The sequence below is a fragment of the Tachyglossus aculeatus genome, chromosome 21 (assembly GCF_015852505.1).
Source record: "Tachyglossus aculeatus isolate mTacAcu1 chromosome 21, mTacAcu1.pri, whole genome shotgun sequence".
NCBI lineage: Eukaryota > Metazoa > Chordata > Mammalia > Monotremata > Tachyglossidae > Tachyglossus > Tachyglossus aculeatus.
The window spans coordinates 19768944-19782619 of record NC_052086.1 but is presented as its reverse complement, the minus strand read 5'-3'; the positions used below and the strand labels follow the sequence as shown (position 1 = coordinate 19782619).

General features: G+C 45.8%; 1 protein-coding gene across 1 annotated transcript in view; it reads right to left on the bottom strand.

Moving 5' to 3' along the window:
- Positions 1–734: 734 nt before the first annotated feature.
- Positions 735–13676, bottom strand: part of LOC119942662 — a 34594-nt gene continuing 21652 nt past the window's right edge. The window contains exons 10-17 of the mRNA XM_038763549.1: positions 8070–8216; positions 7576–7752; positions 5438–5618; positions 4723–4831; positions 3062–3153; positions 2354–2439; positions 1665–1745; positions 735–1052 (exon numbers count right to left, since the gene is read on the bottom strand). Coding sequence (XP_038619477.1) covers positions 778–1052; positions 1665–1745; positions 2354–2439; positions 3062–3153; positions 4723–4831; positions 5438–5618; positions 7576–7752; positions 8070–8216 — 1148 coding nt within the window. The 3' untranslated portion in view covers positions 735–777. The remainder of the gene's footprint in view (positions 1053–1664; positions 1746–2353; positions 2440–3061; positions 3154–4722; positions 4832–5437; positions 5619–7575; positions 7753–8069; positions 8217–13676) is intronic.

Below are 13676 nucleotides of genomic sequence, written 5' to 3'. Positions count from 1 at the left end.
AAGTGGGGGATATTCGAGGATTTTTGTAAAAATGATCTAGAAAGTAGGGCAAGTCAGAGGCACAAGCCAAAAGGGGTAAGGGAGAAAGTGGTACCAAAAAAACCCAAGCCTGAGGTAGCTCACAAACTAAAATTCTTCTATAAACCCCACATTGAGTTATTTTTCAAGGTTCTCCGGGCAGCAGGGAGAGGAAGAAGCTGCTCTTGGAGCCAGGGTTCAGGTCACCTTGATGCTGGTGGCAGTGTTGAGCTCGGCCACTTGTCAGCTGTGTGACCTTGGGCAAGTCACTTAACTTCTCTGGGCCTCAGTTCCCTCATCTGGAAAATGGGGATTAAGACAATGAGCCACATGTGGGACAACCTGATTACCTTGTATTGCTTAACAAATGCCATTATTATTATTACACACTGGCACTATTTTTCCATTCTGGAGACTTCAGCTTGCAGCCTCTTCTCCTCCAGCAGTGATGGGAGAGGGGCTGACCCTGTTCTCCCCACCCAAATTCAGAGGAGAATGACCGTAGGTCCCCATTCCACTACCCCTTAAGACGGACCCCACTGGTCATCTGTGACCTCTGACCCACCCACCCCTCAACCCACTGGCCACAGAACACGGCTTGTGCTACTCCAGATGATCCCTGCCCTTACTTAGTAGATGGAAAGCTAAGCTGGATGCCTTTGATCCCTCGCCCCTCCAACTTGGGACAACTCTCGAGTTAGAAGCCAGGCCAGTCCTGAAAGACAAATTAAACTTTTATTTCTAGTTTAATTGGAACATTCAGTTGTCATCCAGTTCTTCAGTAACGCTTAGCGGGCACATCTTGGTCTCTTCCTCATCTGAGGAAACCACTTCTTCCACCACTACCTGCAGCTCTTCCTGGTAGGGGCAGCTTCTCCTCTGCCTCTTAGGACGTGGGTGCTTGCGGCAGCAGCACAGGCGACCCAAAGCCACCACTAAGCCCACAAAAGCTCCCGTAACAAACAGCACCAGCAGAAAACTCGCCACAAATGCCAATCCAGTCAGTACAAACTGCTTCAGAGTCTTGCAAGATGCTAGGAGGGAAGACAGGCAGATTGTGCTCAGAAGTACCCACCCTTTGGGCAAGATCACCCCCACATCTATTTGAGCTGGCCTTTCACACTCCCTCAGCTCAGCCCTCTGACAACACCTGAATTTCCAATCAGGGATTCAGAGGCAGCTTTCTGGCCTCTTAGCTTTTTAAAGCTTGTCTCCTCCCCACTAAAATCCCGGCCCCCTTTTCAACCCCAGCTCTGGTAGTGGTAATAATAATAATTATGGTATTCATTAAGCGCTTACAATGTGAAAAGTACTGTTCTAAGCACTGGGGGGGGGGGGGGGCGGGGTACACAGGGTGATCAGGTTGTCCGACGTGGGGCTCACAGTCTTCATCCCTATTTTACAGATGAGGTCACTGAGGCACACAAAGTCACACATTTGCTCAAAGTCACACAGCTGACAAGTGGCAGAGCCGGGATTAGAACCCATGACCTCTGACTCCCAAACCCGGGCTCCTTCCACTGAGCCACAACGCTTACTGCCTCAACTGCCAGACGAGACCACTTCAATCCTTTTGAGCTGGCCCTACTATTTCTCCCCTATCTCCCTGCCCCTCCACTGCCACAGTTACAAGTTACTCCCCTTACCATCAAACCACAGTGGTGGCTTCCTCTGTACCAGCAGGGGCCCGACCACCACCTTTTGAACTCTCCCTTCTCCAGGAAATTCTGAGAAAGAAAGCCGAGATTAACTACGTGGAAAGAGAGGACTCTTTTCCCCACACGACTGAGCAGCGGTTCTAATTTTTCTCAGCCATGCTTCTTCTGCACATCCGATGCTGAGGGCAGAGAAAGACGCGGGCCTCATTCAGAGCTGAACTCTTGAATGGTCTGAATTCCCCCTTAACAGGGAGTGGGGTGGGCCCTTGACCATCATAGGGACCGTCTCTTTATGTTGCCGATTTGTACTTCCTAAGCGCTTCGTACAGTGCTCTGCACACAGTAAGCGCTCAATAAATACGATTGAATGAATCCCTATCCATTCATCATATTTACTGAGCGCTTACTGGGTGAAGAGCATTGTACAAAAGGCTTGGGAAAGTTCAATATAACAACAGACACAGCTACCAAAAGTTCTTGGGTAAATTAGATTTAGACACTTCTCAATTTATGACTTTTTAACTGGAAACAGAGGCCCAGCGGGCCCAACTGCTAACAGGTTGTCTAACCAGACCAAGCTCCCAACCCTTATCTTATAGGAAAAAGGGAGTCCTGCGGAAGGCATGACAGAGTGCACAGTTACCTCCAAGCTGTGAGAAGATAAGAGTCCCAAATACCTTTGTGGCTCATTTCTGGTGCGGAACAACTATCCCCACAGCAGTTACACACAGAGCTCTCAGAGGGGTCTTCCGGAAGAGTCCACCTGCCACATGACAGACAAAAGAATATATGCAGTCAGAAAGCATAGGAGTGCATTCGATCATTCAATCGTACTTATCGAGCGCTTACTGTGTGCAGAGCACTGTACTAAGGGCTTGGGAGAGTACAATAGAACATAACAGACACATTTTCTGTCCACAACGAGCTTGCAGTCTAGAGGGGGAGACAGACATTAACAGAAATAAATTACTACTAGGAGTTGAACTGGTTGGACACTACATGAAGAGGGAAGAATACTGTATGGGGTTGTGTTAGCTGTAGACCTTCTGCTCCCCACTCCAGCCCGGCGGAAAATCTTTTCCTAAGCCATGGGTGACGCCAGTGGCAAAAACAGGTTCTAGGGACCTTTGGAGCGAAGGTCCTCCACCTTTTCGGAACACAGACCCCCACTCCTCCAGACCCAATCCTCTCATTTTAGCATCTGCTGCTATCCTTAGTTTTGAAGGACCCCCTCTAGACTCTATGCCAACTCTGTTATACTGTACTCTTCAAGAGCTCAGTATAGTGCTCTGCACACAGTAAGCACTCAATAAATCTGACTGATTGATCAGCCAAAGCCACCTCTGAAAGCTGCAGCTTAAAAACCACTCCAAGCAAACTCTAACCTGGACAGGACAGGGTCGTAAGAACAGGATTTCCGGCCAGGCTCCAAGGCTCTGGTTTGGCTCCAAACCCTCAGCCAGCAGTGGATATAGACCTGGGGGAAAGAGACACAGGAAGGGCACGTGAAACACCCGGTCTACAACTCCAGCCTCCTGCAGCCCTAGGAAGAACAAGAAAGTGGAGGAGGGAGGAAAAAAAAATGAAAAACCATCCTCCAGGACTGGTGCTCCCTCATTGTTCTTTAAGTCAGCCTCCATGTCTGGGGTAGAAAGAGGTCAGATTTCTCCTGTCCCATTGTAGAGAAGGAACTGAAACCGGGACTGTGAGCCCACTGTTTCAATCAATCAATCAATCGTATTTATTGAGCGCTTACTGTGTGCAGAGCACTGTACTAAGCGCTTGGGAAGTACAAGTTGGCAACATATAGAGACAGTCCCTACCCAACAGTGGGCTCACAGTCTAGAAGGGGGAGACAGAGAACAAAACCAAACATATTAACAAAATAAAATAAATAGAATAGATATGTACAAGTAAAATCATCATCATCAATCGTATTTATTGAGTGCTTACTGTGTGCAGAGCACTGTACTAAGCACTTGGGAAGTACAAGTTGGCAACATAGAGAGACAGTCCCTAACCAACAGTGGGCTCACAGTCTAAATAAATAAATAAATAAATGAATAAATAGAGTAATAAATATGTACAAACATATATACATATATACAGGTGCTGTGGGGAAGGGAAGGAGGTAAGATGGGGGGATGGAGAGGGGGACGAGGGGGAGAGGAAGGAAGGGGCTCAGTCTGGGAAGGCCTCCTGGAGGAGGTGAGCTCTCAGTAGGGCCTTGAAGGGAGGAAGAGAGCTAGCTTGGCGGATGGGCAGGGGGAGGGCATTCCAGGCCAGGGGGATGACTGTTGGGTAGGGACTGTCTCTATATGTTGCCAACTTGTACTTCCCAAGCGCTTAATACAGTGCTCTGCACACAGTAAGTGCTCAACAAATACGATTGAATGAATGAATGAATGAATGAATGAATGAGGGAGGCAGCTGCCCCACGGGGTCTGGGCCATACCTGGAGAACCCCAATTCCAAACTTTCTGGGCCCCTTCTCCCCCCGACTCAGCCCTCTTGCAATGAGTGGATGGAGGAGATGGCTAGGGCTCAGGGTACTGACCTTCAGCCGAAAGAGGTTCTATGGGTGTGGGGGGGAGCCTCACCCCATCCCAAGAGGCCCCAGGTTAGAGACAGGACAAGTCTAGCAATGCTTGGGTAGACTTCTGAGTTGGGCTCCCTCTTTCTCCCCAAAATTCTTAAAATTTGTTTTCCTCCCCTTTTCCCCTCACTTAGTTCCAGATTCTTCTGAAACTTGAACATGCATATTGGGAGACAATGAAGCGCCCCATATAAATGCACCCAGTCTGGAACCTGGAAATCCTAATCACCTTGGATACAATCTGTAGGATTTGGCATTTCTATGGAGTTGCTGTCTCCTCTCACCCTCTGCATTTCTTTCCCCTCTATGAAGACTGGGATTCCTCAAGACCACCATTCCAAAGAGAGTTGTGCCCTTACCTCTGGCCCCGAGGAACAATTCCCCCCGCACCACAAACACACCTTCTCCGCCCACGCAGATATTGATTGCCCACATATGATGTTGGCTGACCTTCTCCTGTGTTTGCTCAGTAAACATGAAGGAGGGTACCACTAACTGCAGAACCATTTCCCCAGTGCGGTTCCAGGATGTGGAGTTTCCAATCTTGTCTAATAGGCATCTAGAAGAGAAGAGAGAAAACCCAAACCAAGATCAGGGAAGGTCCCACCTAACGAAGGAAGAAGCCACATTTTCCCCAAAGAGAGCTTGAAATAGCTGGGGAAATCATGTGTGTGGGGGGGAAATAAATCATATTTTTCAGGCATCTTCCATACGCTGAGCACAGGGAAGATCAATCAATCAATCAATCGTATTTATTGAGCGCTTACTATGTGCAGAGCACTGTACTAAGCGCTTAGGAAGTACAAATTGGCAACATATATGTTGTAAGATGTAAGATGGAAGATGTAAAAGAAACATCCATGCCCTGGAGGAGCTTACAGTCAAAAGGAAAAGATAAGCAAATATGTGGGTAGGGGAGGAGACAAAACTGGTCATAAGGGACTGGAAGAGTGAAAAACTAAATTAGCACATGGGTCAAACCAAAGTAATAAAAACAATGGAGGGGTGGGGAGAAGAGCAGGGCTTACCCCCATTTTGGGCTCAGCCACGGAGAGGGAGGAAGCCTTTTCTATAGCTACATCCAATAGGGAGTCACATAAAGAGGTACTTCCTCCACCATGCCAAGACGTTCGCTTCCCCACTCCCTCAGGGGGACACTACTGACCCATGGTTGTTGACAAGGGCATAGAGCCTCCTGGAGTGGCTCAGGTGCCGGACTTGCAGCCCATAACATTCATCCACATAGATCCTCAGGAGCCGGCCAGGGAAGGGCTCCACCCGGGCTTCCAGAGTCACGGGGGACCCCAACATGAACGGGTGGGGCTGCCCATCAGCAGTAAGCCCATCTGGGAAGGGACAAAGAAAAGTTAGTCTTCACTGAGAGGTTAATCCACAGCTACTATGAAGGGCCCAAGAGGCTGGAAGACTCTCCATTACTTTTTAAAATGGTATTTTTTAAGTGCTTATCATGTGCCAGGCACTGTACTAAGCACTGGGATCCATACAAGATCATCAGGTTGGATACGTCCCTCTTCCACATGGGGCTCACAGTCTTAATTTCCACTTTACAGATGAGGTAACTGAGGCATAGAGAAGTTAAGTGACTTGCCCAAGGTCACACAACAGACAAGTGGCAGGGCTGGGTTTAGAACCCAGGTCTTTTCGACTCCCACTCCAGTGCTCTATCCTCTAGATTGGAATTCGGGTACCCTGAATCCCAGTCTCATGCTCTTCCCATGAAGCCAGACTCTTGTGAACTGAGCACAGGAAGTTCTGAAGAGCCCAGAAAATTTTGGTCTATAATGGGGAAGGGAAGGAGACCGGTGAACAGAAAACATCTGTACTACTCTTAGAACGTAGTGTGGGTTGCTGGGCGGGGGCACGGAAGGATTTAGAGAAGCAGAACTTGGATTAAAGCAGTATGTCCTAATGGAAAGAACACAGACTTGAGAGTCGGAGAAACTGGGCTTTATTATATATTTTATTTTATTTATGGCATTTGTTAAGCACTTACTATGTGCAAAGCACTGTTCTAAGCGCTGGAGAGGTTACAAGGTGATCAGGTTGTCCCACCGGGGGCTCTCAGCCTGAATCCCCATTCTACAGATGAGGCAACCGAGGCACAGAAAAGCTAAGTGACTTGCCCAAAGTCACACAGCTGACAATTGGCAGAGCCGGAATTTGAACCCATGACCTCTGACTCCCAAGCCCACGCTCTTTCCACTGAGCCACACTGCTTCTCTAATAGTCATGGTTCCGGCACCTCCAGGGGCTCACATTCTAAAACTACGGAGAAGGAGGGTTTGATGGTGAACAAAGTAAGAAAGGGGAAATAATATGACTATAAAAACAACATTAAACCAATCAACCAACAGTCCTTATTGATTCATTCTTTCAATTGTATTTATTGAGCGCTTACTGTGTGCTGAGCACTGTACTAAGCTCTTGGGAATAGAGTTGGTAGAGTTCACTACACATAAGGTGCTCACAGTCTAAAGAAAACATAAATACATACAGTCCAACTGGTCTGGACTCTAGAAACTGGCCTTCTAAAATCTGTAACGGCTGCTCACTAAAGAGAGTTAGGAGAAAAGGAGCAGGTTGGGTGGACTACAGAAAACTCTGCTGTCCCTGCTCTGCCACTTGTCTAAGGTGTGGTGTTGGGTTGGGATTGTCTTTATTTGTTGCCGAATTCTACTTTCCAGGTGCTTAGTACAGTGCTCTGCACACAGTAAGTGCTCAATAAATACGACTGAACGAATGAATGGTGTTGGCACGTCACAGCTTTTCGGTGCCTCAGTTACCTCTTCTGTAAAACGGAGATTAAGACCATGAGCCCCATGTGAGATATGGACTGCGTCCAATCTGATTAGCTTGTGTCTACCCCGGTGTTTAGTTCAGTGCCTGGCATGTAATAATAAACAATTAACAAATACCATAAAAACCTCAAAAAACCAAGAAACAAACAAAAAAAATCATTAGAAGAGATGTGGCCTCAGGAAGGAAAAAGTTGACTAGGCCCACTTCAGCCACAGAGATCAATCAATCGATCAATCGTATTTATTGAGCGCTTACTGTGTGCAGAGCACTGTACTAAGCGCTTGGGAAGTACAAGTTGGCAACATATAGAGACAGTCCCTACCCAACAGTGGGCTCACAGTCTAAAAGGGGGAGACAGAGAACAAAACCAAACATACTAACTAAATAAAATAGAATAGATATGTACAATAAAATAAATAAAAAGAGTAATAAATATGCACAAACATATATACATATATACAGGAGATGGAAGATATCACTCACCATCTAGAATCCTCAGGGAAAAGTTCATGCGGGGCTGTGTTGGGCGAGCAGTCTTGACCTTGGAGATTGGATGGGGAGGAATAGTCATTCCAGAAGAGATGCCAAGGGACACTTCAGTCCCAGGGGGTTCAGTGATGTTTTCATCACTCCAGAGGGGCAATACCATGTTCTTGTTAGCTAGAAGAGGAAAAGGGTGGGCAAGGTTGAAGTGCGAATTAGAGGGAGAGAACATGTACTTTCCAAGCACGTTACAGTACTCTGTATACAGTAAGTGCTCAATAAATACGATTGAATAAATGAATTAATTTTTTTTCTCAGTGGTTGCTTCTAGTGGGGCCAAATCACTTTCAAAGATCACCATGGAGGGAGAGCCTTATTTCAGAGATAAGGCCTCTGGAGAATTTTAGCAGCTCTTTGCTTTCTGACAAGAGATTAAAACAGACACGGTGGAAAAAACAAAACAAAACACACAGCCAGAGTCCACAGAACCTCACCATCCTGCATCCTGGTGAGAAGAGGCATTCTCTCAGGCAGCCTGAGGCTGGTGTTCTGGAGTTCAAGATCCATCGGGATAGTGGTAGATCCAGGGATTAGAGGATTTGAGGCGTTGTCCCAGGGGGGACTCCCTGACTCCGGGGAAACTAGGGAACATAGACATGGTTAAATTTCAGCCTCTGGGGAAGAACAGAGAGCGGTGAGTACTTCGCCCCCACTCAACACACACCCCACCAAACACACACACACCCCTTTTCTCCAGCAACCCAACAGCCAGTCAGCTAGTAATTGCTGAGCAATTAACTCCCTGCTAAGTGCTTGGGAAAATACAAAGAAGTTAGGAGAGAAGCTCCTTTCAACCTCACTGCGCCAAGGCTTTTTATCACTTGGAGCAGAGGATGTGGGCAGTCTCCTAAAGCCAGGACAGCTGCTGAAGGAAAAAGAGACCTGAAAGAAGAAGAAAAGGGGTAACAATAATAATAACAATAAAGGCATTTATTAAGTGCTTACTATGTGCAAAGCACTGTTCTAATTGCTGGGGGGGGGGGGGGGTACAAGGTAATCAGGTTGTCCTATGGGGAGCTCACAGGGTTCATCCCCATTTTACAGATGAGGGAACTGAGGCCTGGAGAAGTGACTTGCCCAAAGTCACCTCCATGGTGTTCTTTGAAAGTGACTTGGCCCCACTAGAAGCAATCACTGGGAAAAAAATTAATTCATTCATTTATTCAATCGTATTTATTGAGCACTTACTGTATACAGAGTACTGTACTAAGTGCTTGGAAAGTGCGTGTTCTCGCCCTCCAATTAGTACATCAAACTTGCCCACGCTTTTCCTCTTCTCCTAACACCTGGGTTCTAATCCCGGCTCCACCACTTGTCAGCTGTGTGACTTTAGGCAGGTCACTTAACTTCTCCAGCGTGGCTCAGTGGAAAGAGCCCGGTCTTTGGAGTCAGAGATCATGGGTTCAAATCCCAGCTCCACCACTTGTCAGCTGTGTGACTTTGGGCAGGTCACTTAACTTCTCCAGCGTGGCTCAGTGGAAAGAGCCCGGGCTTTGGAGTTGCAGGTCATGGGTTCAAATACTGGCTCCACCACTTGTCATCATCATCAATCGTATTTGTTGAGCGCTTACTGTGTGCAGAGCACAGTACTAAGCGCTTGGGAAGTACAAGTTGGCAACATCTAGAGACAGTCCCTACCCAACAGTGGGCTCACAGTCTAAAAGGGGGAGATAGAGAACAAAACCAAATATACTAACAAAATAAAATAGAATAGATATGTACAAGTAAAATAGAGTAATAAATATGTACAAACATATATACATATATACAGCTTAGCTGTGTGACTCTGGGCAAGTCACTTCACTTCTCTGGGCCTCAGTTCCCTCATCTGTATAGAGTAATAAATATGTACAAACATATATACATATATACAGCTTATCAGCTGTGTGACTCTGGGCAAGTCACTTCACTTCTCTGGGCCTCAGTTCCCTCATCTGTAAAAATGGGGATGAAGACTGTGAGCCCCCCGTGGGACAACCTGATCACCATGTAACCTCCCTAGTGCTTAGAACAGTGCCTTGCACCTAGTAAGCACTTAATAAACGCTATCATTATCATTAATATCACTATAATACAACATAATATAATCATTAATACTATATTAATATATTATTATTATTCTCCGTGCCTCAGTTCCCTCATCTGTAAAATGGGGGTGGAGACTGGGAGCCCCATGTGGGACAACCTGATTACCGTGTATCTCCTCCAGCGCTTAGAACAGTGCTTGGCACATAGTAAGCACCTAACAAATGCCATCATCGTCATCAACCGTGGGAGGTGGCGAATTTGGGGGGCACCAAAGAAAGATGTCACCCAACTCTGAATGGCTTACTTAGTTGCAACAATAGGCCAACCCCCAGAAGCCAGCTGTGGTGGGCCATTCTGAGAAAAGGACCGGCCTTGCCCTCAAGGCTCATCAATTTCTTTTGGGGAGAGTCTTCCTGGGTGGGGGAACTGGGCTGAGACTCTGTCCCTGTGATGGACACTCCTTGATGGGCTAAGGCCTGAGGTAGTTGAACAAGGCCCAGGCCGCTCACGTGACCTGACGCAGACGACGCCGCGTGCAGCGCTACGTGATGACGTCAGCCCGGCGGCAAGAATGAAAGGGAGGTGGCTGGATGGGGGGCGGTTCGTTCGTTCGTTCGTTCGTTCGTTCGTTCGTTCGTTCGTTCGTTCGTTCGTTCGTTCGTTCGTTCGTTCGTTCGTTCGTTCGTTCGTTCGTTCGTTCGTTCGTTCGTTCGTTCGTTCGTTCGTTCGTTCGTTCGTTCGTTCGTTCGTTCGTTCGTTCGTTCGTTCGTTCGTTCGTTCGTTCGTTCGTTCGTTCGTTCGTTCGTTCGTTCGTTCGTTCGTTCGTTCGTTCGTTCGTTCGTTCGTTCGTTCGTTCGTTCGTTCGTTCGTTCGTTCGTTCGTTCGTTCGTTCGTTCGTTCCAGAGCCCTGCACTAGGGCCTTGGAAAGCACAATACAGCATAAAGAGAAGCAGTGTGGCTCAGTGAAAAGAGTAATAATAAAGATAATAATAATTAGGGTATTTTTTTATTGGCTGGGTGGGGTCTTCATTCATTCACATTTATTGAGGCTGACTATATGCAGAGCCCTGCACTAAGGCCTTGGAAAGCACAATGCAGCATAAAGAGAAGCGGCGTGGCTCAGTGAAAAGAGTAATAATGATAATTAGGGTATTTGTTATTGGCTGGGTGGGGGCATCATTCATTCATATTTATTGAGTCTGACTATATGCAGAGCCCTGCACTAAGGCCTTGGAAAGCACAATGCAGCATAAAGAGAAGCGGCGTGGCTCAGTGAAAAGAGTAATGATAATGCTAATAATAATTAAGGTATTGGTTATTGGCTGGGTGGGGGCTTCATTCATTCATTATTCATTCATTCATGCTTCATTATGAGAAGCAGCGTGGCTCAGTGGAAAGAGCACGGGCTTTGGAGTCAGAGGTCATGGGTTTGAATTCCGGCTCCGCCACATGTCTGCTGTGTGACCTTGGGCAAGTGACTTAACTTCTCTGAGCCTCAGCTACCTCATCTGTTAAATGGGGATTAAGACTGTGAGCCCCACATGGACAACCTGATCACTTTGTATCCCCCCAAGCGCTTAGAACAGTGCTTTGCACATAGTAAGCGCTTAACAAATGCCAACATTATTATTATTATTATTATTCATTCATATTTGAGGCTGACTATATGCAGAACACTGCACTAAGGCATTGGAAAGCACAATGCAGCATAAAGAGAAGCAGCGTGGCTCAGTGAAAAGAGTAATGATAATACTAATAATAATTAGGGTATTGGTTATTGGCTGGGTGGGGGCTTCATTCATTCATATTTGAGGCTGACTATATGCAGAACACTGCACTAAGGCCTTGGAAAGCACAATACAGCATAAAGAGAAGCAGTGTGGCTCAGCGAAAAGAGTCATGATAATAATTAGGGTATTTGTTATTGGCTGGGTGGGGGCGTCATTCATTCATTCATTCGTATTTATTGAGACTGACTATACGCAGAGCACTGCACTAAGGCCTTGGAAAGCACAATGCAGCATAAAGAGAAGCAGCGTGGCTCAGTGAAAAGAGTAATAATAATGATAATAATTAGGGTATTTTTTTATTGGCTGGGTGGGGGCTTCATTCATTCATATTTATTGAGGCTGACTATGTGCAGAGCCCTGCACTAAGGCCTTTGAAAGCACAATGCAGCATAAAGAGAAGCAGCGTGGCTCAGTGAAAAGAGTAATAATAATAATAATAATTAGGGTATTTGTTATTGGCTGGGTGGGGGCATCATTCATTCATATTTATTGAGGCTGACTATATGCAGAGCACTGTACTAAGGTCTTGGAAAGTGCAATGCAGCATAAAGAGAAGCAGCGTGGCTCAGTGAAAAGAGTAATAATAATAATTAGGGTATTTGTTATTGGCTGGATGGGGGTGTCATTCATTCATTCATTCATTCGTATTTATTGAGGCTACCTATATGCAGAGCACTGTGGGAAGTACAATACAGCATAAAGAGAAGCAGCATGGCTCAGTGCAAAGAGTAATAATAATAATTAGGGTATTTGTTATTGGCTGCGTGGGGGCATCATTCATTCAGTCATTCAATCATTCGTATTTATTGAGGCTAACTATATGCAGAGCACTGTACTAAGGCCTTGGAAAGTACAATACAGCATAAAGAGAAGCAGCATGGCTCAGTGAAAAGAGTGATAATAATAATAATAATTAGGGTATTTGTTATTGGCTGGGTGGGGCGTCATTCATTCATTCATTCATTCGTATTTATTGAGGCTAACTATATGCAATGTACTAAGCTCTTGGAAAGTACAATACAGCATACAGAGAAGCAGTGTGGGGTATTAGAACAGTGCTCAGCGTTTAGAATAGTGCTTTGCACATAGTAAGCATTTAACAAATGCCATTATATTATAATTTGTTATTGGCTGGGTGGGGGCGTCATTCATTCATTCGTATTTATTGAGGCTATGTGCAGAGCACTGTACTAAGCTCTTGGAAAGCACAATACAGCACAAAGAGAATTAGCATGGCTCAGTGGAAAGAGTAATAATAATAATTAGGGTATTTGTTATTGATTGGGTGGGGGTGTCATTCATTCATTCGTATTTATTGAGGCTAACTGTGCAGAGCACTGTACTAAGCTCTTGGAAAGCACAATACAGCATAAAGATAAGCAGCGTGGCTCAGTGGAAAGAGTAATAATAATAATAATAATTAGGATATTTGTTATTGATTGGGTGGGGGTGTCATTCATACATTCATTTGTATTTATTGAGGCTAACTGTGCAGAGCACTGTACTAAGCTCTTGGAAAGCACAATACAGCATAAAGAGAAGCAGCGTGGCTCTGTGGAAAGAGTAATAATAATAATTAGGGCATTTGTTAAGTGCTTACTATGTGCCAAGCACTGTATTAAGGGCTGGAGTAGATACAATGTGATCAGGTTGTCCCTCATGGAGCTCAAAGTCTTAACCCCCATTTTTACAGATGAGGTAACTGAGGCACAAAGAAGTTGAGTGACTTGCCCAAGGTCACACAACAGACGAATGGCAGAGCCGGGATTAGAACCCACGCCCTCTGACTCCCAAGCCCGGGCTCTTTCCACTAAGCCACGCTGCTTGGGAGTCAGAGGTCATGGGTTCTAATTCCGGCTCTGCCACTTGTCTGCTGTGTGACTTTGGGCAAGTCACTTAACTTCTCTGTGCCTCAGTGACCACATCTGGAAAATGGGGATTAAGACTGTGAGCCGAAAATGGGGATTAAGACTGTGAGCCCCACGTGGGACAACCTAATCACCTTGTATCCCCCGCCAGTGCTTACAACAGTGCTTCGTACATAGGAAGCGCTTAACAAATGCCATTATTATTATTATTTTTATTATTATTTTTATTATTATTATTATTAAAGAGAGACAATGCCTTGCCCTTAACGGGCCTACAGGTTTTTTTTTTTTTGGGGGGGGGGCTGGAAGACACATCAAAACAAGTAAACAGGCATCAATATAAATAAGTAGAATT